This window comes from Coturnix japonica, unplaced genomic scaffold (assembly GCF_054131305.1).
Source record: "Coturnix japonica strain WE unplaced genomic scaffold, WE-NBRP24 Scf045, whole genome shotgun sequence".
NCBI classification, from domain to species: domain Eukaryota; kingdom Metazoa; phylum Chordata; class Aves; order Galliformes; family Phasianidae; genus Coturnix; species Coturnix japonica.
Genome location: NW_028188948.1, coordinates 2,882,904 through 2,910,816, shown reverse-complemented (window position 1 = coordinate 2,910,816; position 27,913 = coordinate 2,882,904). Strand labels below are relative to the sequence as shown.

General features: G+C 46.2%; 4 protein-coding genes and 1 long non-coding RNA gene across 10 annotated transcripts; 2 read left to right on the top strand and 3 right to left on the bottom strand.

The window, feature by feature from the left end:
* Positions 1-6: 6 nt before the first annotated feature.
* LOC146752488 (obscurin-like) lies at positions 7-9,635 on the bottom strand. 3 transcript variants are annotated; one of them, XM_085531865.1, is made up of 10 exons: positions 9,256-9,630; positions 7,886-7,976; positions 7,054-7,168; positions 5,591-5,759; positions 4,873-4,967; positions 3,705-3,974; positions 2,721-2,987; positions 2,244-2,510; positions 991-1,257; positions 7-347 (listed from the first exon to the last, which is right to left on the bottom strand). In XM_085531865.1, the coding sequence occupies exons 6-10, from the start codon at positions 3,820-3,822 to the stop codon at positions 85-87; spliced, it is 1,182 nt and encodes a 393-aa protein (XP_085387991.1). In that variant the 5' UTR covers positions 3,823-3,974; positions 4,873-4,967; positions 5,591-5,759; positions 7,054-7,168; positions 7,886-7,976; positions 9,256-9,630; the 3' UTR covers positions 7-84. The 3 variants fall into 3 exon arrangements, with proteins under 3 accessions (XP_085387991.1, XP_085387990.1, XP_085387992.1); XM_085531864.1 differs by having other exon boundaries at positions 7,054-7,976; positions 9,256-9,635; XM_085531866.1 differs by lacking the exon at positions 7,054-7,168 and having other exon boundaries at positions 9,256-9,628.
* A 1,201-nt stretch (positions 9,636-10,836) lies between these two features.
* LOC146752487 (uncharacterized) lies at positions 10,837-14,841 on the bottom strand. Of its 4 annotated transcripts, none has more exons than XR_014940604.1 (3): positions 14,744-14,841; positions 12,666-12,850; positions 10,837-11,196 (listed from the first exon to the last, which is right to left on the bottom strand). It is a non-coding gene; the product is annotated as an uncharacterized LOC146752487 (long non-coding RNA). The 4 variants fall into 4 exon arrangements; XR_014940603.1 differs by lacking the exon at positions 10,837-11,196 and adding an exon at positions 11,884-12,591; XR_014940605.1 differs by lacking the exon at positions 10,837-11,196 and adding an exon at positions 11,884-12,570.
* A 1,812-nt stretch (positions 14,842-16,653) lies between these two features.
* On the bottom strand, positions 16,654-21,058 carry LOC146752486 (uncharacterized). Its single transcript, XM_085531840.1, has 2 exons — positions 20,414-21,058; positions 16,654-19,995 (listed from the first exon to the last, which is right to left on the bottom strand). Exons 1-2 carry the CDS (start codon positions 20,504-20,506, stop codon positions 18,328-18,330), a joined length of 1,761 nt encoding a protein of 586 aa, XP_085387966.1. The 5' UTR covers positions 20,507-21,058; the 3' UTR covers positions 16,654-18,327.
* Positions 21,059-21,282: 224 nt separating this feature from the next.
* Positions 21,283-23,667, top strand: LOC146752485 (uncharacterized). The gene has a single exon (XM_085531841.1). It carries the CDS (start codon positions 22,051-22,053, stop codon positions 23,536-23,538), a length of 1,488 nt encoding a protein of 495 aa, XP_085387967.1. The 5' UTR covers positions 21,283-22,050; the 3' UTR covers positions 23,539-23,667.
* An 804-nt stretch (positions 23,668-24,471) lies between these two features.
* On the top strand, positions 24,472-27,632 carry LOC146752484 (uncharacterized). Its single transcript, XM_085531844.1, has 2 exons — positions 24,472-25,594; positions 26,954-27,632. Exons 1-2 carry the CDS (start codon positions 24,752-24,754, stop codon positions 27,029-27,031), a joined length of 921 nt encoding a protein of 306 aa, XP_085387970.1. The 5' UTR covers positions 24,472-24,751; the 3' UTR covers positions 27,032-27,632.
* Positions 27,633-27,913: the final 281 nt, after the last annotated feature.

Below are 27,913 nucleotides of genomic sequence, written 5' to 3'. Positions count from 1 at the left end.
TATTATGAGTTAGCTCTCACGACAATCTTATCAGAAGACAGTTGAAGGAATCAGACCCCAGAATCTCTCCCATCTCATTGCCTTTCACAGAGAGGCTTTGGAGGTTAGACCACGGGCAGTAAAAACGACTTCCCCAGCGTCAGTAGGAGTCACACTTTTGATAATGAGAGTATATTTCCGACTCACGTTAGAAGCTTTAAATCGCCCACCATTTTCCACTCTGCTTCCATTCAGTGTCCAGTTGAACTCATCAATGCTTTCATGGGACAGAATGCATTCAAAAGTACAATCTTCTCCCTCCTGGATTTCAGTGGTTTTCAGCCGTTTGGTAATGCCACTATTCAGCTCTGGAAGGTAAGAGATACGTTAGTATGAGGTTTATATGTAGAAAAGGCATTTGTGACTGACATGAGTAGCAGCACTGGTGTTTTAACTCAGGATTTGCAGAACATGGCTGTGTTCCTTACTGATGTATTCTCTAAGACATTCTCCACTCAGAATTACCAGAAAGCTATTAAAAAAAAGAGACGTGAATCTCTTGTCTTTGCTCTGGAAGAACTACAATTAGAGCAGCTCAGTCCATGGAGCAGAATGAAGATTCAATGAGCCACAGAGGGAACAACCTAACAGAGAGGACAACTCTAGGATGCTGCGTGAGAAAAAGGGTTTTGCCTATGACAAGAAATTAAATGTTTCTATTAGCTAATTTGTTACCATCCTACCCTACTGGTGTTCAAACCATTTCTCCATTTTAGGGAAATTTAGAAAGGAAACATTTCCAGGACATTCTTGACGTGTTTGGTGATTTTCATGGCAAAATGAGATACATTTACATCAAAAGCAATGGGAATTTTCCAGACATCACTGCGCTAAATTGCAGTAATACACTTCTATTGTAGAAACTATTAAGGCTCGTGGGGGAATATGTGTAAGACATAGTGACCACACTGAATGTGCTTTCAGCACTCCTTTACTTTCCACAGTACTTACCCTGAATGCCGACCTTTGACTTGGCATCATCAGTGCCAATATCACAGGTATAGAAACCTGCATCTGACTTCTCGAGGTCATGGATAAGGGGACATAGGGTCTTCCCAGACTGTACCAGCTCATACTTGTTGCCAGAAGCGAGCACAACACCGTCCTTTTTCCACACTGGTTTGACCTTCTCTTTAGAGACTTCGCATTCCAATTTAATCACACCCCGCTCCTCATCAAAAACATCATCCAAGGACTTCATGAAGACAGCAGGCTTCTCTGCAATTAAACAGGCAAAACAGAACAACGTGATAGAGAAGTTGAGACATTTCCAGTTGCTTTCAGATTTTTAAATAGGGATCAATAAATCTTTACCAGTACTGACGACACCAAGATAGAACCTAAAGCGATTTCATGTCCGTTGACTGAATGCGCTTTATGGTATTCTGAACTAATCAGGAGGAGAATACAGGGAACAGGAGGGACAGCCTGCATTGCCGGTGGGTGGGACTGATATCATATGAAGTAATTGGGATGCAGCTCTTCTAAAGCTGGAGAGCCGGCATTGCCCTCACGTACAGCAGAGCTCATACAGCAGGCCTCAGGATTAAGAGGATGAGCTGCTGAACAATTTTGATTTTCCTGTTTTATTGACTCCTTTTATCTATCTTCTATTTCACACATCAGATGTTTATAATGGGGAAAAAACACCCACCAAATGCAAAAGAAAGGAGAAAAATGAAATCCTTCAAACTCTGGAGTGCATAGAGTAAAAGAGCTTAATTGCTGGGGAGATCAGATTAGAATCATAGTATCCTTAGAATTGGAAGAGACCCTTAAAGGCCATCTAGCCCAGCTCCCCTGCAATAAACAGGGACATTCACAGCTAGATCAGGTTACTCACAGCCTGGTCATTAGTCATCCCAGAGGCAAAACACACACTGAATGAGCTCTCCCTGCAGTCATAAATACTTGGAGACAACAGCATTGACACTGCATGGCACTGAAGCAGTAAAAGAAACTGCTCTTGTAACTCTTCTTGTGTTAAGGAAAATGATGATAAAAAGCAATGGAATGCTATGGCAGGACACCAAAACCATCCTCCTTCGTTGATATCTGCTGCAATGGAACCTTCCACTGGAAGAAAGCCCCTGATGTCTTGTCACCCCAGAGAGGTGAGCTTTAGAAGCAGGACTGCTGCACAATAGAATGAACTGGGGCTCCTTAGCATCTCTTATATCCAGGAGGGGTGTGATCAGACCCACCTATCACCTTCAGGCACGTGCTTTCTGACACCTTGTCTGACTTCACTGTCACTGTGCCAGCATCCTCAGGCTTAACCTGCTTCATTGTCAGTTTGCAGCAATTGCCAACGTTCTTGATGTCCTTGTAATTGTTGGTGTAAATGAGGTTGCCATTCAGGAACCATTCCACGTCCTCGTCATTATGGGACAGCTCGCAGGAGAAGACAGCAGAGCTCTCTTCTTCAATTTCTACATCCTGCAAGTGCTTCGTTACTTCTACATTGCGGGCTGTGGGGAAACAAGGTGAACTGTTACCACTGTTACTATAAATCATACTGGGATGTGGTAGAATGGTTGGACTAGACGATCTTTGTGTAGTATTCTCAGTGAAGATTATACATTTATAAAGTTAGCAGGAGAGAACGGCAGAAATCAACCTCAAGAAAAGAAATCTGAGGTGAAATAGGACATGTAAGAGACCACCCCCCCTGCTCTTACCTTCAGCTGTCAGCGTGGTTTCAGTCTCTGCAATTCCTGCCTTGCACTTGTACACACCAGCATCATCGGGCTTCAGCTTCAGAATCTGGAGCTCTGCTGAATGCTTATCCCTCTTGATCTTGTACTTCTCAGAGGGCACGATGGGTGTGTGGCCCTTGAACCATTTCACAACCTTTGGAGAAGGCCTGAAGTCACAGGACAGGATGACAGAATGACGTTCCAAAGCTGTCTTGTCCTCCAGCTTCCTGGTGATTTGTATATGGTAATCTGCAAAGCAGGGATGGAAGAGAAGAAAGGATGAGGACAATTGGAAGAAGAGGAAAGTCTCTTGCGTCTGCTCCATTTCAATTAATCTCATGTTCACAATGGTTTTTTGAACTATTATTGAATATTGAACTATTTGAACTAAAGATAAAAAAAACGATTGTCTATAGGGAATGCCATTGATTACATTTCTATAAAGTAATACTGTATATTATCTACCAAATGCAAGGTCCAGCTCTTGTTCTGTGCTTATTAAATTGCTCCAAATTGTTGAGGCTTTTATTCAAATAAGAGAGAGTTAAAAATATAACAAGTACTTTAGGATGTGAATGGATAATCTTACGCTGGGGACAACAGCGGACAAAAAGCCTGGAAGTTTCTTTCAGATGAAATCAATGAGAAATGGCATCAAACTTATGTCCTACCAAACTTCAACTTGTCTAGTTCTGAAATACAATTAATTTCACCTGATTTGACCTCTTTGGTATAGCCAAGGACAAAACCTCAGCTCTGTAGATCTGAATAGTAAGCACATCACAGCTATTCAAACAGATCTTTTACTGAGATGCAGCTGTCTCATTTAGTGTCCAACGACTTTGAACTGGAAATGGAGCAGACCCTCCAGACACACACACAATATTTCAAAGACCCCAGTGAAGGAAGGCTGTACGTTAATTAATTCTTCATCTTCATGATGTAAACCAAGCCAGGATATGTTACCTCTGACGAGCAGAGTTGCTGTGGATTTTGATTTGCCAATTGAGAACTGAATGGTGCCTGTCATATCAGTGGTGGTTTTCGGTATGGTCAGCTGGAGGATGGTGCCTTCTTGCTGCATAATCAAGTTTCTGCCAGCCTGTAAGACTTCCCCACGTAGATACCACTTGGGAGGTTTCACAGAAGGAATGGATATCTCGCATTCAAATTTGGCTTCTTCAGGCTCAGTCACATCCTCATCACACAGCTCCTTTACTAGATTAATGGATTGCTCTTTAAGAAGGATGGAACAAGAGAAAGCAGAGATTTAGAAGGAATGTAAAATACCCTTACATTATCACCCTACTTACTCACGTCAGCATTACTGCAAAAGAACACTACACCTATCAGCACAAAATGCCTTAAAACGTCATTAAAAATAATAGAAAGAAAGGAATGTTGTTAAGAAGTCAGACAATAAGACTGACAACCTGAAGAGAGCCCAGATCTTCTGATTCCCAGTCCAACATCCAAATCAAACCATGACCTTCCCATACCGCTATCAAAATCCTCGCATTACGAAATGGAAAAGAGGTTCAATGAAACACGGACGTTGATAATTATTTTGGATAAATACAGCAACTTAGCTCTGAACAACAAGTTTTCTCCTAGTAAAGGTCTCTGTAGGTCCAATGTAATAACTCTACTTAGGAGAAATTCATTTTCCAGGATTTTCTTGCCCTTATAATTGTAACAGTGGCAAAGGTGGGGACTGAACTCTTGAGTAGTGTGCTAACTCAAATGTCTCCCTTTTCTTTATCACACTTAACATCATATATATACCTAGCATTGTATATATTAAAAAAAAAAACAAACCCTGTGCTCTTTTCAAACATACAGAGAAAATGAAGAAAAAGTCAAGCTATGTTTTTATCCCTCAACGTTCAAACACAAATCTGAAGTCTAGAGGTAGAAAATCCACCACCTAAGAAAATAATCTGTTTTACTTAGCAAAAGTAAATTCCAAAAGAGAAGCTGCATATTTTGTGGGCAGAAAGGTAGGTAGGTAGGAGTTTTAATTTCTGTGAAAGGTTCTGGTGGTGTTTACCCTCCTTGACATTAAAGCAAAAGTTGTTGGCTGGTTTATAACATAAGATAATTTAAGCAAAATCGTCATCAGAAGCATAAGTACCTTTCACTGTAAGATGGGCACTTTTTCTGCTACAGATTTCATTTCTGCTGCATCCTTGACTTGGACACGTGTATAAGTCAGCGAGTAGGTCTTTCCTGAAGCAGAGAACCACAGAGTCACTAAGGCTGGAAAAGACCACTAAGGTCATCTAGTCCAACCTCCAACTCATCCCTACCAAACTGTGCTCTTGAGAGCAAACCCACAACTACACTTGGCTTCCTTGAGCAAAGAGCTCTGAGGCACATGGCCAGGCTGAGCATCATCCATCTGGTTTCACAGCATCACTGCCTGTTCTCTCATGTCAATGAAACCACCCATTCCCCCACATCCACATCCCCACCAAAGCGGAATCTAAACATGGCTTCTACAAGGACTGACCGAATGCGGCCACCGTCACCATTAAAGTACCTGAGACAGAAGGATCACACTCACTGTCAGACAAAACCTCTTTGGAGAGGTGAACTGACTGCCCTGTTCACCCCCACTTTGGAAATAACTGCACTCATTTCCTACCTGCTCCTGGCAGTGTGGGATGGTGGGATAGCATCACACTTCCCACACTAAGCTTCCCACCTGTCACTTGTTCCACCCTAACCTCAGTCCCAAAACAAAAGGGGAACTCCCTTCTGAACAATCTTCACTTCATTTCAGATGTCTTATATGCTTGATCTCCAACCCACCCCCCACTCAGGAGAAAAATCCCCCTCTTACACCCTACCATCTTGCCGCATTCTGATGTTGTCATCAGCCTTCAGCTTGTCCTCTTTGTACCACTGGCTCTGAACCTCATCGAGTGAAATCTCACAGACAAAAGATGCACTCCCATATTCATTCACTTCCACATCTTCCAGTGCTTTAACAATCTTGATATCTCCAGCTGTGAAGCACTAGAGATATATTTGTCAGGGTATTTCCAGAACTGAGTGCAGCATCTTTTCCTTACACATATTTGCATAGAAAATAAGTAGGATTTTGTTTTATTCTAAACCATCATCCATTCCTGAGTCTTTTCTGTCTTCAACACAGTCAATGCATTATTGCCCTTGAACTTAAAGACAGACTTACTAGCTACAACGGAGCTCCCTGCAAACAGTCTTCATGGAAACCAGAATCTAATTTATTCTAAAACCTTCCAAGCAAAATTAAGGGTAGAAAAACAATAGAACTGACTGAATCTTTAAGGTCATTTAGTTCCAATCCCCCTGCTATAGGCAGGGACACCTCCCTCCAGACCAACTCTTCTCCTCAGGGTCAAGGCTTCTCTCAAATCATTCTCCTCTAAGCCTGTGCCTGTGCTTGGGATTGCCCTGACCCAGGTGCAGGGCCTTGTACTTGGCCACACTCAAGTTCATGAGGCTGCCAAGGGCCCACCTCTCCAGCCTGTCCAGGTCCCTCTGGGTAGCATCCCTTCCCTCTAGCACATCAACAGCACCGCTCAGCTTGGTGTTATCTGCAAACTTGCTGAGGCTGCATTTGATTCCACTGGCCATGTTGCCTACAAAAATGTTAAATAACACTGGTCCCAACACCACCCTCCACCTGGACACTCAGCTACTCACTGCAACTCTCTGAGTGTGACCATCCAGACAGTTCCCTATCCTGCAACTGGTCCATCCATCAAAACCATTTTTCTCCACTTTGGTGACCAGGATGTCATGCAGGACGGGATCAAATGCTCTGCACAAGTCCAAGTAGATGATGTCAGTTGCTCTCCCATTATCCACTGATGCTGTTACTCCATCATGAAAGGCCACCAAGTTTGTCAGGCATGGCTTGAATTTGAGGAAGCCATATTGGTTACCACCAATCACCTCATCTTTATTTTCCAAACTATGCCAAGGAGAACTAGACAGAACTCTACAATGTCGTGTCACTACAAACCTGTCTGAACCATTGGCTTCTCTGCATGCTCATCACTAGTCTCTCCTTAGCTTGTGTGCCCACAATGTATGGGGAATGTCAGCCACAAATCTTACCTAGGGGACATCTTTGCTTCAAAATCCCTTGAACATCACACAATCCCTTTTTAACTGTCCAGGTCTGCACTTATTTATGTCAGAATCAGAACTTATTTCTGTTCTACTATTTCCCTTTCCTTCTGAAGGGCCTGGATACAACTTGGATTAACCTCAGGAGCAGAGTTCCTGCATAAAACAGCCAGGACTGAAACAGCAAACCAACCTGGTTGCAGACTGAGAGAGAAAATGAGAGTTCACCACTTGTGAATAATGAGACTTCTCTTATTTCCCTGGGAAGTAATGCTCACTTTTTTACTTTGACGGAGCTCCTTCCCATCCTAGAAGGGAAAATATCAAAGTCAGATCTCCATTAGTCCTTCCATCTCTGCACTGAGCAAATGCAGCCTTCAGATCAATGCTTAATTCACCCACTCCCCTAGAATTAATGGAACTGTGCTTACTGGAACATATGCTGAAGCTTAAGCACAGTGCAGTGTTTTCAACATGTAGGAATGGCTATAGAACATGCAGAAATTCTGGCTGACCTATGACAGCTTAAAGCACTGCGGAGGACTGTTAACAAGCCCGTTTGGACATCACCTTGAATAAATGACGTTATCCTCAAGTAAGGGAAGGAACAGCTGAGCACCGGGGAGGTACACAAAGTGCCAGAGCAAATTCTCACACTGTCAGGTGCAAAGAAAACTGAGATTTCACCCAAAAACCCAGTTCACAACAAGGCTACAAAATCCTGGCTGAGAATTTCTGTGTTAGAGTTGAAGCTCAAGACTGTACTCCAACCAACAATATTTTGTGCAGCAAGACCTCAGGAGTTCACAAGAAACCCAAAACAAACTTCCATTTCAACTTGATAAATGAACTCAGGACATAATAACAAAGAGTGCTGATCTGGGCAAGTAAAAGAGCATAAAGAGAAGAGGGCAGTGCAAAAGCTATCAAGCAAAAGCTCAGACTCGCATCCCTTGGAAGTGAAATTAAAGCCTCTCATTCATTTCCAGAGAAGTCAGAAAGGAAAATACCATTACATGCCATACCTTGAACCACTTGACGTCCACGTTGAGCCTGGACAGCTGACACTCACCTCTTTCAGCACCTGCTACTGGTTTATAAACACAGGTTTTGGCTCTGAGGGAAAAAAAGAAAAAGTATTGACTGAGGGACTGAAATGAGACCAACTTGCAGGTTTGTATGCACAGGTTGGAACAGGTTTAGGTTACCACTTGTGCCCAAACTAATAGCCTTCACTAGAGAATATCAGCTATTCTGTTGAAACAAAGTGTCAAATCTAGGCAAGAAAGAACCTAGGAACTGAAGGAACCAAGAGGGTCCTTGAACACCAGTCCCATGGTTGCAAGTCACTATGCAAACATATTGAACCCAAAAGAACATCTGACCTGCAGGCAACCAAAACCTGAGTTCCTTTTACTTAAGACCCACTGTGAAACATCAAAACACATAAACATGTGATAGTTACCCCTGGGCAGCCTGTGCCAGTTAATTCTGGGGGCAGACCTGCCATTATGAAATATTATGCTAACATGACAAAGAGAGAGAAGAAAAGCAAAATTAAGACTAGCTGACAAGCCTTGGCAGGAAGTTCTTTTCTCCATAAATTTAGTCCCATTATTCAATTCTGTTTGGAGCTGTCTCCATGCCTCTCTGGAGTTTGGTCTTTGAGAAGAAGCAATTAAGTAAGCTCTCCAGTGTCAAAGTGCATACACTACTCTAGGGATTTGTTTTTTCTCCATGGATCAACAAGTGTGACAAGCAAGGAGAATATGATGAAGAGCCTCATGCATACTCAGTGTAAAAAAGAAAAAGGCAATTGTTGCTGGGAAGAAGGTTCATTTGCATTTGTGTCATCTGCAGAGGGTACTGCAGAAATGGAAAGTCTTCCACTGGAGCAAACAAAGGGCTCTCATTTATTGCAATCAAGGCCAAGCGTGTGGATCTCAGAGATCAGACCTACACCCTGAAGCAAAACAGACTTTCCCTGCGTGGGAAAGTTCAGTTTCTCTCTACATCTGTGTAAGAAAAAGCCCACCATGGAATGACAGCTAAGTAAACATCCCTGTGACTCTTCACAGGTCTCTTCTACGTTTGGGATCACTGCTACAAAAAGAGCTGTTGACATCATCTCTCATGGCCACCCTGACAGAAGAGCAGGAAGGCTGGGATGTTCTTTTTCCTATCTTTCCCTTGACTTCCTCTATATCTTAGGGACGAATCACAGGACAGAACACAGAAATCAAATGGCTCTACAAAGCAGATTGGCCAGTTCAAGTCAAAACAGCCACTGAAAACACCCCAGATGCTGTCTGACAACAGCTGGACTGTTGGGGAGTCAGGTGAATGCAGTCTGCTGGCCCTGGGCTGGAAGAGGACAGCCCAGACTGTCACATACCTTTCACTGAAAGCTGATAGAGCATTTTATCCCCCTCACAGATGCACTGACAACTTCCAGCATCATCCATTGAGTCGTTGTGAATTTTCAGGGTGTGTCTCTTCCCCACAATGTGCAGTTCATATTTTTCACTGGCCTTGAGCTCCTTCCCATCCTTCATCCACTCCACAGTAGCACCTGTGTCTGAAAGCTCAGCCTGCAGTTTGGCTTCCTCACGCAGCTGAGCGGAGATCTTTTCTACATCTTTGCCCTTATTGGTAAATCTCACTGCAGCACCTGTCAGGAGCAAAGGCCTCGTTATTTCAATTGATATCAGGCTAACGTGGTCAATGTTTGCTGCAACATCTCTGAAAAAGTATCACCTTTTGTTCCTGCACTCATCATTGTGTCAGTGCTGAGCAATTCAAGATATTTCATTTGGTCTTCTTGCAGGATTTAGTAAGTAAAAATCAACCAAACATCTCCTTCTACTGATTAAGAATGCTCTAAACATGCTTCTGCAGAGGTTTCCACCCAATGACAAACAGCTCCTCCCATCATGAATGTTTATTTGTTCTATTTGGTCACGCAAATCTGATTGAAAGAGTTATTATTGGAATGATTGCTCCCCTACTTCTAAACTATTCCAGTGCAATCAGAAAGGCTGTCTGAACCTGGAGCTGAAAGTACTGCTCCATGGTGATGCAGTGGTAAACCTGCTGACTGAATGCACTGGCCAAGAGCTGTGAACTGCAGACATTCATCAGCTGGCATGAAGCAATCTGGTTCAGATACCAAGCAGCTGGGTAGACTGGCTTACCCTACACTCAGTGCTATCATGTTTAGGTCATTACCAGGACTCACGTCAGTCCATGGGATGCAATTTCAGGTATTTGGTACAGTCAGTGAATGCCTGCAGCCCCAGTTCTAATCATCAGATCACAGCAACTATGCATTGACTGTAAGAGGAAAGGAGAAGGATCAAAGCAAATACCTCTCACTCTCATCTTGGTGCTGACATCAACATTTTTGGCAACAAATTTCACTTCTGCTCCATCATCGTTCTTGGTGACGTTCTTTATCATTAGGCTGTGAGTAGTTTGGGTTCTCTTGATGATGCAGGTCTCACTTTCCTGTAAGACTTTACCATTGAGGTACCAAGTGCCGCAACACGTTGTTGTAAGGTCAATAGTAAACATGGCATCCCCTCCAGGTACAGCTTCACCAGTTGTTAGGGGGGATTTCACAGCCAGGACTGGGTCTGAGGAAGAACAACATGTTTGTCTTAATGCTCTTTAGATGCAAGTCTGGTATCTCATTTAGAGATGGAAGATTAAATCATAGGGACATTTCTACTTCTCCCTTTGCATGAGTGCTGGAAGAAGCACTTCTGTGCTTAAGGTCTGTTACAGAAAGTTCTGCCTCTTGCACATGTGAGATATCAAAAGATAAGGATATTCATCTCTCTGTCACAGAAACATAACTTGTATCACTTTAGTGGTAGCTGGAGGTTGATATGAGATAGGAGAACTAGGAATAAAGGAAAGCCTTTGGTGTGTTAATGCACTACTATCCTTAAAGTCAAAGGAAACATCTTTAGGGAGCCAACACAGCTGCTCAGCACACACTGACCCATTTCCATTGGGGTTTTTGTGCTTACCAAGGTGCACGCTCCCTGGGAATTCCAGAGACGGGCTCTGTCCATGCGCATTGACTGCAGACACTCGGAACTGATCATCAGCCTCTTCAGACAGATTGCTCACCGTGAACTCTGGGACGGGGACATGAGACTCGTGGCACCTCACCCACGTGAAGCCAGTTAGTTTATTGGGTTCCACATGTAGCCATGGATTGGAATGGGGAGGTGCATCTTCGGAGGGGACCATGCCAGCGTCACTGAGGTTTCTGTTTTATTTTTCACCACGGGGTCAACTGGGGGCTGGGTGGGAGGTTTTCTGGGAGCTGAACAGAAATAAATACAGAAATATTAGCAGAAGGTCATGTAGGCTGGAAAAGACCTTCAAGATCAGCAGACTCAACTTTCAGCATGACCTACTGAGTCCCACCATTAACTACTGTGCTTCCTGAGGACATACATGACAAGCTTATCCCTGTAGGTATTTGCATAGTGAATATATTCACCCTCTGGTTGCTTTGGAACATTTTACAGGTTAAAATCCCATCAGACTTTTTCACTGTGTGCAGCCACTGATACAGGCAGGAGGCTGGGAATTACCTGATGGGCTCTAGTTACAGACTACTGACACAGTAAAGGATTGATTTCATTTCATTTTGGCCATCAGAAAGTTTGGTGTCTGGTTTCAGTCACCCATCTAGACTCCAATTATAATCATATGGAGAACAGCACATTTAGGAGAACTCATCTCATCTTAATAAACCTGAATGAAATCACAGAATCATAGGATCCTGGGAGGGCTTGGGTTGGAAGAAACCTTCAAGATCATTAAGTGCTAGATGCCAAAGGTCCCACTAACATAGCATGAAGCCGAAAGCTAGACGCTGGTATCAGATCTCCTGACCTTACCATCAGAAACTGAGATGTCATATTTTGCTCAGAGGTGCCTGCTTGTAGGAGGGACAGCTTCCGAGCTTTTTCTGCTCCAGGAACCAGCTCGAGCTTCAGAATTTAAACAGCAGTCAGAAATTAAACTGAGCTTTGTCACCTCCATCAAATAGATGTGGTTGGGTGGTACAGCTTTCCAAATAACTTAGAAACTGTCACAACAATCAGATGCCTACCTTTAATTTTTAACTTGTTAATACATAGAGCTTAATAGTATCAGAATGCCCCAAGCACTTCAGATAACAGGACAGCTGTAAACCCTTCTTTAAGGATTCCTTTGTTTAACCACTGAGTAACTGTAATTCAGTGGTGCTGGTGGGAGAAGGGAAGTCCTAATCTTCCCAGATGGTGAATAGAGTTGATGTTCACATGCAGACTGGTGCTGAAGCAGAGCCAGAAACCACTCATTTGGGAAACACAGCACCAAGAAAATAATGTGAATAGCTTCATAAAATCAGGCAGCTTCACCCAAATTTCATGGCAGGTCCATTATTCTTCCTATTTTCAGGAAGAAATGTTTTCCCTTATTCTTGTAGTTTTATTTTCTTTTCCTTTCCAGCAAGCAGCTTTGTAGCTTACAAATTGTTTTCTAATCACCTCCTGGTGTGGACAAATCACACAGGTTTGACTCCATGTTTTACATAGTTAGCATTTTATATTTGTTCCAGTATGGAACTGTACAGTCATAGAATGGCCTGGGTTGAAAAGGATCTCAAAGATCATCCAGAATCACACAGAATCACAGAATCCTTCTGCAAAAGAAAACACAAAAGCTACAGGGACTTGGAACTTCTTTGTATATCGAGATCAGAAAGAACTGAGAAGTTTTCAAGTACAAAGAACTTACTTTTCCAGATTGCCTTTTCCAGACTGCTGTTCCAGCAGTGACAACAAGCGCAGGCAGCCCGGAGGACATCGCAGACATTGATGATCGGCTGGCATGGATCAGCGAGGATGAGTTTGGGCACAGCACAGCTGGCAAGGGATGCTGGGGTGGCTGCAGCAAGACAAGAGCTCCTCCAGCCTGAAGATCTCCATCACCAGAAGAAAAAGGACAGGATGAAAGTAAGGAAGACGCGCAGACGAGAAGAGCAGAAAGGGAGATGAGGAAGGAACTTGGTGCGGTGGCAATTCTGGGGGAGAAATTGTACTCTGATAATGTTACACTCTGAAATTCAGTGTTGCAATTTGGAGGAAGGAATTATTGGGGTGGGAATCTGGGGGGCCATTGTAATACCAGAAGAATTTTACAGAGCAGCAGCCATGCATCAAGAGAAGGGCTTCACAGAGCAGCAGCTGTGGAGGGAGAAACAGCATGAGAACCAAGGACACCTCTAGGAAAAGAATGAGTAGCTTGTGGCTTTCAAGGGGGATCTTTGACCAGGGGTTGTTATTGCGGTAGCTTTCCTCCAATTGGTGTCTGTGGTTTTTAAACACCCTCGTCTGTCTGCTATAAAAGCATGGCTTTTCGGGCAGTCAATGGACGCAGCCATATTTAACCATACTGCTGTCTGGCTGTTTGTCCTAGCACGCTGACCTTTTGCCTTCAGGTTTGCCAACTACTGTCTCAGGAACCAGAGTTATTAGGCATTATCCAGGTTATCTTGTGCTTCTACTATGTTAATAGATTGGATGTGAATCCAATGGGGTCTGATGTTACAAATGGTGCTGGAATCTGCGGCAATAATCATTGAATGTATTAGTAATGCTCGGTTATGATGCTATTACCTCTCTTATATCCAACTAATTTGGATTTTTCAAATATGACCACGCATCACTTGAGAGGAAGGCGCACGCTCATAGAACTGAATGGGAGAGTTGATTTCATTTTCCAAGCAGGTGTTCCACTTGGGCTCTGTATCACGCACTGGCCATGCGGATATGGAGTAAAACTGGAAGAAATCCCTCAGACCCTGAATGCAGGAGAGAATGTGTGGTGGGTGAAAGAGGAAAGGTGCACTTTGAAGCAGGGGACGCCCTGCTGGCACTGCCTGTCGCATCCACCACCAACACGGTTTGCTCTTTATCCTGCTCCACAGCTGCTGCTCTGTCAAGTCCTTCTCTTGATCCATGGCTGCTGCCATTCTTCTTGGATTACAACAGGGGGCTGGGAGGTTTTTGGCAGAGGGAGGGAAGTTGATTGGGGGTGGGAGTTTTAGAGGGTGGGATCAGAAAGGATTGTTAGGGTGGGAAATGGTTGGGAATACTGTCATTTCTTGACTGTTTGCTACGTTCAATGATTACATGTCTTTGCCATATTTCTGCCTGCCTGCGGCCGTTCCTTCAGTTACAAAGCCCACCTCCCCAGGCCCCCGGGCCCACCTTCAGGGCAATGTGAAAGGGCAGCAGAAAGGGCAGTGTCCCAGATCTGCCACCACCATTGGACCCATCCCTCCCCTCCTCAGTCAGTTCTGCGTGGGAATGGAGGGATGAGAAAGGGGGATGGACGGGAATTCTGGGAGAGCTGAGTGGCTCAGCCTGGAGTGGAGGAGGCTCAGTGCCATCCCAGACACAGCCATCAGTCCCCAGGTGCCGAGAGGACTGAGCCAGGCTGCACCCTGCAGCACCCAGCAGCAGGATCCCAGTCTGAGGCCTGCCTAGGTCGTGTGGCTGCGCTGCAGGCTGAGCTATGGAGAAAGCCCCACTTGGAGATTTCTTCGCTCCCTGAATGTTCCCCCCTTTCTCCATCTTGCTCTGCTCCATCCCCAGCCGCAGCCCGGCGTCCCCGACATGTTGCTGTGCTTGCAGAGCTGGACTTGGCCCTTGACCTGTACAGGCCCCTGTCCCCACCTGTCGGATATCCACCTTGCCTTCTCACCCCTCTCTCTAGATCCAGTTCATGCCCCATCTATCTCACCTCCATGTCCCACCTACGTCCTCTCTACGTCTTTTGGTCTCCCCCAAACCACCCTCACGGTGCCTTACCTCCTGGCAGGCTCAGGGAAGGAGCACCCGGTGCCCTGAGCCCACAGGCCCAGCCCTGCACAGCACTGCACACAGCACTGTCATGGCGGCGCCCGGTGCTGCCGCACAGCATCCTGGGAGTGGTAGTTCCTGCGGGGCCTGCAGCTCCCAGCAGGCCCTGCAGCTCCCAGCAGGCCCGGGCGAGGGCAGAGGGGAGCAGTGCTGTCAGCCGGGAGCTCGCCCAGAGAGCCCGATGTTCGGAGCACTTCACACCAGGAACTTTGGACTCGGCTGCTTCTGTCCACAACGTCCCTGAGCTGCTCAGGAAGCACAACTGTCTCACCCTCTGAGAGCTGGGCTGTGCAAAGGAGGCTGCAGTTGCAGGCTCAGCTCTGCCCTGTTCCAGCAATGCACTTCCTTACAACTGGAGCACTGTCACGCTTGCTTCTTGCTTCAACGGAGCAATCGCCCACCGCTTTGCACACCTCTGTGCTCGTGCAAATGGCCACCACCCCATCCCTGCACACACACACACACACACACACACACACACGTTCCACCCCATCCCTGCACACACACACACACACACACACACACACACACACGTACCACCCCATCCCTGCACACACACACACACACACACACACACACACACACACGTACCACCCCATCCCTGCACACACACACACACACACACACACATACCACACCATCCCTGCACTCACACACACACACACACATGTACCACCCCATCCCTGCACACACACACACACACACACACGTTCCACCCCATCCCTGCACACACACACACACACACACACACACGTACCACCCCATCCTTGCACACACACACACACACACACACACGGACCACCACATCCCTGCACACACACACACACACACACATACCACCCCATCCTTGCACACACACACACACACACACACACACGTACCACCCCATCCCTGCACACACACACACATACACACACAAGTACCACCCCTTCCTTGCACACACACACACACACACACACACACGTACCACCCCATCCCTGCACACACACACACACACACGTACCACCCCATCCCTGCACTCACACACACACACACACACATGTACCACCCCATCCCTGCACACACATACACACACACACACGTACCACCCCATCCCTGCACACATACACACACACACACACATACCACCCCATCCTTGCACACACACACACACACACATACCACCCCATCCTTGCACACACACACACACACACACATACACACGTACCACCCCATCCCTGCACTCACACACACACACGTACCACCCCATCCTTGCACACACACACACACACATGTATCACCCCATCCCTGCACACACACACACACACACACATATCAACCCATCCCTGTGCGCACACACACACACACACACACACACACATACCACCCTCTCCCTGCACTCACACACACACACACACACACACACACATACCACTCTCTCCCTGCACTCACACACACACACACACACACGTACCACCCCATCCCTGCACACACACACACACACACATGTACCACCCCTTCCTTGCACACACACACACACACACACACACGTACCACCCCATCCCTGCACACACACACACATACACACACACGTACCACCCCATCCCTGCACACACACACACACACACACACACACACGTACCACCCCATCCCTGCACACACACACACACACACACACACACACGTACCACCCCATCCCTGCACACACACACACACACACACACACACACGTACCACCCCATCCCTGCACACACACACACACACACACATACCACCCCATCCCTGCACTCACACACACACACATGTACCACCCCATCCCTGCACACACACACACACACACACACACACGTACCACCCCATCCCTGCACACATACACACACACACACACACACGTACCACCCCATCCTTGCACACACACACACACACGTACCACCTCATCCTTGCACACCCTCCCACATGCGTGCACTAATGGACTCACCCATGCACACTCACATGTGTGCAACCCCAGCACTGTCCACGGCTCCGTGCACGCTCATTTGTGCATGAAGATGTGCACAGCCTTGCTCACAGCCATGTGCATACACACAAGTGGGCAAGAACAAACAGTCCACTGGCGTCCCTCTGTCTGTGTCTCACCGGCTGTGTCACCAGAAGAGAATTCAACTCTCAAGAATGAAGAACTCACATCTGGCTCCAAGGAATGTAACTGTCCTATCTCCCAGAGATCTCCACTGTCTCACCTGGTTGTGAGCGTCCCTCACAGCCAGCCAGAAAAGCAAGCAGAGGCTGAGACCAAGAAACCCCTCCCTGATGTGCAGCTCTCTGACAGTTTCTCTTTACACAGAGTGCTGGCGGCAGCCGCGTGCATTATCACACGCACTTGTATGGGCAGTTGGTGTCTAGACGTGAAGGAGACTTGCTAATTGCCCTGCTGACATATAGGGACAGACAGAAAATTTCAAGTAGGAGCTAGAGCATGTATATAAAGGATGTACGGACCTACAGTTAAGGATGTGGATTTGCATCTGAGTCTGTGCCTGCAGACGATGCAAGCACTATGCATTGTCACCCAATGGAAATGATCAAACAGCTGCTTTGGGACAGACTGTCTGTAGGGCTCAGGAAGTGTGGCCTTCCAAGGTACTTCAGGTGTCCCAAAGAACAGAGGCAAGCAGTGATGATTCCTTTCTCTCTTGATTCTAATACTTGTAGGTAGAGCGCTTGAGAAAGACTTTGGAGGCTTTCCTCAGCCTCTACCTTTCCTTGTACGTTTACAAAAGCAGACTGTCTAAAAACAAGAAGACTGGACACACTTTTTGGGTTTGGTTATTTTTATTAGAATTTTTTTAATATTATAATATATATAATATATATTATATAATTTATTATTGTGTTTATTATATTATATATATTATGTATATAATGTATATTATGTATATTATAATATATATATTATATAATCATATATTATAATATATAATATATATAAATAATATACAATATACAAATTTTTTAAAGTTGTTTTGGCGTTTTTGTTGTTTTTTGTTGTTTTATTCCAGTCCAGTGTAATAAATTCTCAGTCTTACAAGGGATGAATTTTTAAGGCCTTCCTGCTGATGGACCACACTCCACTTGAACGTCAAGTGGAGCATGAGGTAGCCTTCATCCAGAAAGGTGGAATCTTGATGGGATGTTGCTGTCTTATGGAGAGGAATCTCGGCGTCCCCCAGGCTGAGCCAACACACGGACACAGATTTCTGGATGGTGACCATCGCTTTCTGCCCCTGCTCCTGCTGCCTGGTCTCTCTTCGTCATTGGTATCCAGCAGGAGATCACGAAGCCCTGGAGGCACGGTGATATCCAGGTCATCGTCTGAAACTTCTTCCACCAGATTGGAAGGGACCAGTCCTCTTGTGCCATCCGTCAGCTCTCCCAGAAACCAGCCATCCTCATCCATGTCTCCACAGATGTAAACGTATTGTCCAGGTGTCAGTGGAAGCTCGTTTTCTGGGTCCTCATTAGGGCCCTCATAAGGATTTTGTAGCTGTGACGAGCTAAGAATCTTCGTTTTGGAGGTGATGGTCTGCGAAAATGTAGATGCAGACTGCCACTGGCCACTCTTTTGACTCCCCCGGCTTTTCCTGGGGATTGGGGCATTCCTGTTTGGGATTTCTGTGTGGCCTCAGCTTTTTCCCCATCTCCTGGAGCTGTGTGCATTTTTCCTCCAGACTCTTGCTGAGCACTCCAAGCTTGATGTCAGCCTGCTGGAGGTCTCTCAGCAGGTGGTTCTGGGCCTTCAGGGCCTGGCAGTGACTCTCCAGGTTGCTCAGGGCTTGTTGGAGGTAGCTGCACTGCTCCAGCAGCTTGCTGCTTGTGCTGCCTGGGAACCCCGGGTCTTCCTTGGCCGTCTCATTCTCCTTTTCCAGATGCTGTCCCTGCAGCTGGTTGATGTCCTCTGCCTTCTCTGTGGCCTCTTTGGATGTGGAAGAGGCCTCCTTGAGGTGCTGGACTATTTCCAGCAGCTGCTGGGTACGGAGGCAGAGCGTACGCATCTTGTCCTTGAGCCGCTCGACCTCCTCCCACATCTGCTGAGAGCTTCTGCTCCTCAGCAGGCAGCACTTCTCTCCAAGGAGGCTGCACTGTCTATGCAGCTCCTTTAGCTTCCTCAGCAGATGGGTGTTCTGCTCCTGCTGCTCTCTGTGCTCAGGTGGGCAGGCCTCTTGTTGCTCTGCAGCCTCCTTTTCCAAATGCTGTCCCTGCAGCTGGTTGACCTCCTCTGCCTTCTCTGTGGTGTCTTTGGATGCGGAAGAGGCCTCCTTGAGCTGCCAGACTATTTCCAGCAGCTGCTGGGTACGGAGGCAGAGCGTACGCGTCTTGTCCTTGAGCCACTCCACCTCCTCCCATATCTGCTGAGAGCTTCTGCTCTTCTCTTCAAGGAGGCTGCACCGTCTCTGCAGCTCCTTCAGCTTACTCAGCAGATGGGTGTTCTGCTCCTGCTGCTCCCTGCGCTCAGGTGGGCAGGCCTCTTGTTGTTCTGTAGCCTGAACACCCACCTCTGCTACAGCCCGATGGCAGGCCCTGGCCCTGTTGAAGAAGACGCGTGGCTGCCCCTCCACGTGCTCCAGGATGTACTGCAGGAAGCGTCTTCTCTGCTCCTGCAGCTCACACTGGAGGCGCTTGCTCTCCACGGCCTGCTCTGCACGGGACTTCCAGCAGAGCTGCCGCTGGACTTCCTGCTGCATTCTGTGGTCTGCTCTGCTGCTGTCGCTCCTCAGCAGCGCCTCCGCCAGCTGCCGCTGCAGATGCCATGCCTGGCGGATGGTGTCGTTGCGCCGCTTCTGCAGCAGCTCCTGCATCTGGTGCAGCTGGGCCTCCTTCTCCTGCAGCAGTTGGCAGATCTCTGCTTGCCACTGCCTCAGGTTCTGCTCCCGCAGGCGCTGCAGCTTTGACACCCGCACCCGCTCCCACTTGGAGCGCAGTTTGTCGGCCAGCAGCTGCCGCTCCCGCTCTGCCGCCTCCTGCCGCTCACGTCTCTCAGCAGCGCAGCGGCGCTGCAGCTCCTGGGAGCGGAGCCGCTCGCCCTCCAGCTGGGCCTGCAGTGCCTTCAGCTCCTGCCTCTTCTCCTCCCGCTGCGCAGGGCAGGCGGGGGGCTGTGCCGGGCCCCGGCGGGGAGAGGGCCGGCTGCCCGGGATCCCCAGGTCTTCCTTGGCTGTCTCTGGCACCTAGAACCAGAAAATCATAGAATAACAGAATGGTTTGTGTAGGAAGGGGCCTTCAAGACTCTCCCGTTCCAAGCCCATGCCAAGGGCAGGGACAACTTCCACTAGGTCAGGTTGCCCAAAGGTGCGTCCAGCCTGGCCTGGGGCATTGCCAGGCGTGTGGCAACCACAGCCTCTCTGGGCAGCCTGTGCCAGCGCCTCTGCCCCCTCATGGTGTCCTGTCTTCTTATATCTCATCCAGATCTCCCCTCTTCTACTTTCAGGGCACTGTCCTTTGTTGTATCACTACCCTCCCTTACAACCAGTACATCTCCAGCTTTCCCCAGTTCTCCTTCAGGCACTGGAGGGCCGCTCTGTGGTTTCTCCAGAGCCTCCCCTCCCCAGGCTGAACAATCCCCACTCTCTCAGTGTGTCATCTTACCTGGACGTGAGCGTCCTTCACGGCAAGTCGACTGGAGCCCTGCTCTGCACGGTGGCGGCGCAGAGCTCCCTCTTTTTCCTGGGAGCAGGACATTGCGTTACGGAGCACATCTGCCCAGCTCCCCACGATGTAATAGGTGAAGAGCCTCCTCTCCAGCTCCAGCTGACGCTGGAGGTGGCGGATGCAGGCGGGCTGCTCACCATTCGTCTCCCAGCGCAGCTTGCTGAGGACGTCCTGCAGCTGGGCATGGGCCGCCTCGCTGCTGGGGGGGTTCCTCAGCACCTTGGCCAGCTGCTGCTGCAGCTCCCGAGCCTGGCGCAGGGCTGCATCGCAATCACGCTGCAGCAGCTCCTTTGTCGCGCGCAGCTCGGCCTCCTTCCAGAGCAGCAGCTGACGGGTCCCCGTCACCCGCTGCCGCTGCTCCCACTCCTTCAGCTGCTGCTCTTCCTGGGCCTGCTGCTTCTCCCAGGCACAGCGCAGTTGGTCGGTCAGCAGCTGCCGCTCCCGCTCTGCCGCCTTCTGCAGTTCACATCTCTCGGCAGCCCAGCGGCGCTGCAGCTCCTGGCAGTGGAGCCGCTCGCCCTCCAGCTGGGCCTGCAGCACCTCCAGCTTCCAGCTGTTCTTCTCCTGCTGCACAGGATGAGCTCACATAGTGGTGCAGATGAAGAGGTATTGTACAAGCCATTCACTGTGCGGGCTATATTCATCTCTATAGCCGAACCATGCCAAGTCAGTGAAAGAAGTAACTTGCTGGATTCTAAAATAGTTTTGCTTGAGAACGGCGCTGTTGCCAACTCTACTTGTTACAAAATGAACTACACCAGAGAGAGAAGGAAAGGGCAGCAAAGTTTTATATTTCTTTATGTTAGGAAAAATGGTAAATTTCTCAACCAATATGCTACTCAAGTATCCCCTGTATAGCCCTGAACCATGACCCATGTAGGGGTGTTAGAGTATTGTGAAGTTATGAAACAGCAGAGGTAGACAATAATAGTGCTGACATTGCTATTTAGTAGTTAATCAGTTAAAATGTATAGTTTAACCATAAGACAGATGGAATGGACTGGTCTAGCCCGGATGGCTCGGATGAAAGAAGATAATGAATTTCTGGACAAGTTCAAAAGAAGAGTAACACGTGAAGCATGAAGCCTGGGCCTAGGATGAAACACGAGAAAGAAGGACTGAAGATGTATTGATTAATCACGAGAAATGAATAACATAAATGATGTAATGTTTACCTAATCATATAAATATAGGACGTTTGTAAAGCTTAAGGGTCATTCACTAGGAGTGACCCAAGCTCTGTATGCATGTTTCACCTGAGCACTGAGCTTGTTAATAAAATCAACCCTGGAGTACCCACGAGTTCGAGTCTCGACCTGGTTCCTTTCTGCAACAGTTTGGCACCCCAGATGGGACTCTAGGCGTTGATTGGGGTAAGTGCCTAAATTTTTTATTATATCCAGGGGGAAGTGCATCCACTCTTTTAAGGGTTCGAGTCCTATTTTTGGGGTTCGAGTCCCCGAGGCTTCTTATTTTTGGGGGGTTTGGGGTTCTATTTTTCTGAGGTTTATTTTCCTCATTACAGAGTGGCTGCAATTCTCACTGGACCTTGGATTTCTATTTGGAGAATAGTTATGGGGGGATCGCCGTCTATAATTAAGGGTTCACCCTTAGAGGAAATTTTGTGTAACTGGAGTAAGATTGAAGGTGTTGTGGGGTTAAAAAAGAAGCGAGTGATCACTCTGTGTCAGGATGACTGGCCATTCTTAACCCGGGTTCGTGGGGCTGGTCCCGACGAAGTATGGCCACCTGAGGGGACGTTTGATGATAAACGTCTTGCTACCATGCGGCGAATACTCCAAGATAGAAATCCTTATCAAATGGATTATTTATATGTGTGGATAAATTGGGCTGATAAAAGAAATCAAATTAAGTTGGGGAAGGCTACTAGCAAAACTGAATTATTAGCATATTTTGATGAATTACATCAGGGTGGGTATAATTCTGATCGGGAAAAAGATGGAAATAATAAAGAAGTGGGGCAGTATCCGATGACTATTGAATTTCATTCTAATCCGAGGGTTGGTCCTGATACCGGCCCTGATGTACCACCTCTATTAGCAGCAGCAGTACATCAGCCTTGGAAACCGGGAGATTTGATGCTATGGCAAGAGAAAATGCCGCGTTTATGGGAGGATGCGGAAAAATGTGCTAAGATGTTGTCTAGTATTTTCAGAGATTATAAACCTAATTGGGAGGACATACAGACTCTGTTACAGGAATTATTTACTGTAGAAGAGAGAGAGAAGATCATGGCTAAGGATAGAGAGTTATCAAATACTAATCCAGGAAGACCTGTATGGCCCATAGCTGATCCGAAATGGAATATTGTTAGACAGGATGAGCTTCAGGCTTGGAGAACGGCTACACAGGGTTTGCTAGAGGCTGTACGCCAGTGTGTCGAGCGGGTTACTAATTGGTCCAAAGTACAGGAATGTCAGCAACGGTTGGATGAACATCCCAGTGATTATTGGCATAGACTTCGTTCTGTTTTACTTAAGTATGGGGGTATGACAGAGCAGACTTTTCAAGAGCCGCTTGCAATTAGTGTGTTTGTAAATCAGGCTGCACCCGATATTAATAAGTATTTTAAGAAACATATGCCGGGATGGCAGGCAGAGGGGTTGCAAAAAATATTATCTGTTGCTACGTTTGTATACAATGGGCGAGATCAGGAGAGACAGGAGAAAATGCAAAAAGAGAAGGATGAGGAGCGAAAGCGACAGGAACGAGAGAGAGAGACCGAGAGGAAACGTGAGAGGCAGGAAAAACGAGAAGATATGGCTTTTTTGGCAGCTGCGATTACTCAGTCAGCTCAACAGAATAGGTGGCAAAATGCTAGAGGCAGAGGTAGAGGAAATCGGGGAAGGAGACGAGGATTTCCACCCCAGATTGGTGGAGAAATTGTATGTTATTGGTGTGGAGATTTTGGACATATGCAGCGAGAATGCCCCCTCAGACCTCGACCTTTTCTAACCCCCCAGGGTTATCCGGTGACAGACGCATCTGGGCCTCATATAGATTCAGGAGTGGGAGGCTTGCGACGAACTCACTCGCAATAACAGGAGGATGGCTGTTACTCTGAGTCCAGAAGGTCATGTAATCGCAGAAGTAGATGGGCTAGAAGTTACATTCTTAGTAGATACAGGAGCAACTTTAAGTTTGTTAAATTTTGATTTGCCTGAAAAATCACTAGAAACTGTTACTGTCAAGGGAGTTTTAGGGGTAGAAGAGAAATACTTGAGTAAACCACTGCCTGTAACCTTGTCAGGACGGATGACATGGGCACAGTTTGTTATTTCACCCACTTCTCCAATATCCCTATTAGGAAGAGATGTCCTCCGAGAACTAGGCACTAAATTAGATTTGAATTCAAAAGGGATGAAACTTTACTTTTTGGGGAATGTACTAGCTGTAGAAAGAGAACAGAAACAGAAAATTGAAATTCCAGATGACTTAAAAGACATACCCTCCGGTTTGTGGAGTCATAGTAGTAAGGATATAGGATTTTTGAAATCTGCAAAACCAGTGGTAATCAAGACAAAAGCTGGACCACCGCCCTCAATTAAACAGTACCCGATTGCGACAGAAGCATTACCTAGTTTAAAGAAACAAATTCAGTATTTTATTGATGAAGGGATATTGAGACCCATTATTAGTCCATATAATACTCCTATTCTGCCTGTTTCTAAAAATAGAAAGGATGAGGACGGGAACCCTGAATATCGTTTTGTACAAGATTTAAGAGCAATTAATGAACATGTTGAAGCCCTGCACCCTGTAGTTCCTGACCCTTCACTAATATTAACTGAAATACCAGAATGGTCCAGGTGGTATACTGTAATGGATCTGACGGGAGCTTTCTTTAGTATACCTATTGCTGAGGAAAGCCAAGAGATCTTTGCTTTCACATGGGAAGGGAAACAGTTAACGTGGACTCGGTTACCTCAGGGGTTTACGAGTTCACCAACTTTGTTCTCACAGATTTTGAAAAATGATTTAAAGGATGTTATTTTACCTCAAAAATCGGTGTTGGTTCAATATGTTGATGATTTACTTATTGCTAGTGCAACAAAAGAAGCTTGCATAGAAGACACAAAGTATTTATGTAATAAATTGTATGAAAAAGGACATAAAGTCTCCCTTTCCAAATTGCAGTTTTGTAAGCCTGAGGTAAAGTATTTAGGGTATGTATTAGCTTCAGGGGTAAGGAAAATTGATCCAGAACGAATTAATGCTGTACAAGCAGTACCTAGGCCAATCACAAAGAAACAGATGAGGGCATTTTTAGGACAGGCTGGATTTTGCCGACCATGGATTATAGGGTATAGTGAAATTGTTAAACCTTTACAAGAAGCTACTAAGGACCAGGCCATCGAACCGATACCATGGACTGATGAAATGCAGCAAGCTTTCCAGGCTATTAAACAGGCGCTGGTATCCGCACCGGCTTTGGGACTGCCCGACTATGGTAAGCCGTTTACCTTATATGTTACCGAATCAAGAGGAATTGCAAAAGGAGTTTTAGTTCAAAAATTTGGACCTTACGAGCGGCCTGTCGCCTATTACTCACAGTCATTAGATCCTGTTGTGAGGGGAACTCCCTATTGCATTCGAGCTGTGGCTGCAGCGGCAGAACTCACCGAGAAAGTCCGGACCATTGTCTTGGGACATCCCCTGGTTGTAAAGGTTCCGCATGAAGTAGAAATCTTGCTTAAAAGGTATGCAGAAAAATCCCTTTCTCCACAGCGCGCTCACCGCTACGAAGTCATTTTGCTCCTAGCTGATAATATCACCTTAGAGCGATCAAAACCTTTGAATCCAGCCACCTTACTCCCTGATTCAACTGGAGAACAAAATAAACACGATTGTGTGCAGGTGATTCACTCAGTCTCACGACCGAGGGAAGACTTAAAGGATGAGCCATTAACAGAGCCTGAGTTAAACTTGTTTACTGACGGTTCTAGTTATTACATTGCAGGAAAGCGATACACCGGATTTGCTGTGACAACTGAGACAACTGTTCTACTAGCAGAATCTCTCCCAAGCGGGTTGGGAGCACAAGGAGCAGAACTTATTGCGCTCTGTAGAGCGGCACGATTAGCACGCGGCAAGAAGGTAAATATATACACGGACTCAAAGTATGCTTTTGGAATTTGCCATGCTATCGGCATGCTCTGGAGAGAGCGAGGCTTTCTGACCTCTGCAGGGAGAACAATAGCTCACGGTGAGCTAATAAATGACCTATTACTGGCTATACAAGAACCACGAGAGATTGCTGTAGTTTACATACCTGCACACAGCTCTAAAAAACATGCGTTAGCAAAAGGAAACCAACTTGCAGATGCGGCAGCTAGAGCAGCTGCTGTGCACCCTAATTATAGTGTTCCTATTATGACTGTACAAACTATACCACTGCTATCGGACCCTAAGACACTTTATACAGAAATGAATAAAGAGGAACTGGAGGTGTGGATGCGTATGGGAGCTGTTCAAAAGGATGGGATTTGGATGATTGGTGATAAACCTATGTTACCACATAAATATTTGCTAACTTTAGTAAGGTGGTATCATGATAGAAGCCATGGCGGTCCAGGAAATATTGCAAATCAGATTGATCGTTTGTGGATAGCACCGGGAGTATATGCAGCAGCTAGACGAATTGCTGCAGGATGTGAAATATGTCAAAAGTACGGGATAACCAGACCCAGGATGGAAGAAGGGAAGAGACCTCCAGCTGAATATCCTTTTCAGAAACTTCAAATTGACTTTGCTGAAATGCCACCAGTATTGGGATTTAAATATATGTTAGTTATTGTGGATCATTTGTCTGGCTGGGTGGAAGCATTTCCTACACGAAAGAATGATACAAAAACTGTGATTAAAATTCTGTTACGAGACTTAATTCCAAGGTACGGAGTCCCAGAAGAAATAGACTCAGACAGGGGAACACATTTTGTTTCCTCAATGATGGCCGAATTGTCAAAGACACTGGGAATTACTATGGCGGCACATACACCGTATCATCCACAGTCATCCGGAAAGGTAGAGAGAATGAATAGGACTATTAAAGATAGATTAGGCAAAGTAATGTCACAAACAGGACTCAAATGGCCAGATGCATTACCTTTAGTCTTATGGGATTTGAGAACATCCCCTAGGGAGCCTTTAAAAATTAGTCCAGCTGAGGTTTTATTTGGGAGAGTAGTGGCAGTACCAGGAACATATGTCTCAGCAAAAACTGCACTTTTGGAAGGGGAAGAGAATATTACTCAATATTTGTTGTATTTACAAGATTCTTTTAAGAGAATTCAGCAATATGCTTATTGTTATCAAGGATTACCAAGAGATGTTAAAGTACATGATATTATTCCAGGAGATATGGTAATGGTGAAAGTGTTTAAACGGAAACATAAAATGGAGCCCAAATGGGAAGGGCCCTATTGTGTGTTGTTAACTTCTCTTTATGCTATCAAGGTCAAGGGTAAAGAGGCATGGATCCATCATACTCATGTGAAAAAGGTCTCTGCATCCTTTTCTTCCTCGTCTGCATAGCTTCAGGACATCGGTACCAGTATGAATTCTCCTATCGGGACATTTTGACTGGACATCAGGTAACTTTGAAAACGAAAGAGGTTTCTACGACTCAGCGTGAATTCATCATAGAAGGAGAAAGAAATACTGACTTATTACAACTCAACAATGTCCGAACCCCTTTTGGCACATTTCGATGGTATATCCCCGGTAGTACTCGAGCTAATTTTAGTTTTTGCATTAGAGCACGATTTTCTTATCCTTCATACCCCAGAGTACCTCCTCCTCGGCTCCGAGCGGTATGGGTTAACCATAATATTAATTTTAGAGAACCAAGCAGTGGTACTGGAATCTGGTGTGTGGGTATGCTCCCCGGCTTCAACAATTCGTGCTGTCATAAATTCTCCATTGCGTACCCTCGGGACGGGTTTAAATTAGTTCATACACATTGGCAAGAGGTAAAATGGGGACCTATGTCCTGGCATGACACAAGTAGCCATACTCAGCAGATGAGACACCGAAGGTCTTTACAGCCACATGTCTCTTATGAATTAGGCCACTATCGTTATTGGACAGATAATTCTCATGTATCAATAATGCAATCGTTTGCCCAGAATCTAAATGTCAGTGATTGTTGGATTTGTTCAGCCTTACCTAGATCAGTAGCACATGGAGTAAATTTGATTGGTATCCCTATTCATGTTAATACTACTATTGGTCATATTTGGAATACAACAATATTAAGAAGTAATTTTACCACTCATGCTTTATCATTGGCTCATACACGATTGGAGAACAATACTTATATTCATTGTGTTGAAAATCGTGATTCTACTGGAACCTATTTGGGAAATTGGACTTTACGATGTGATAATCTCACTGCTATTAAAAACAGAAATCAAT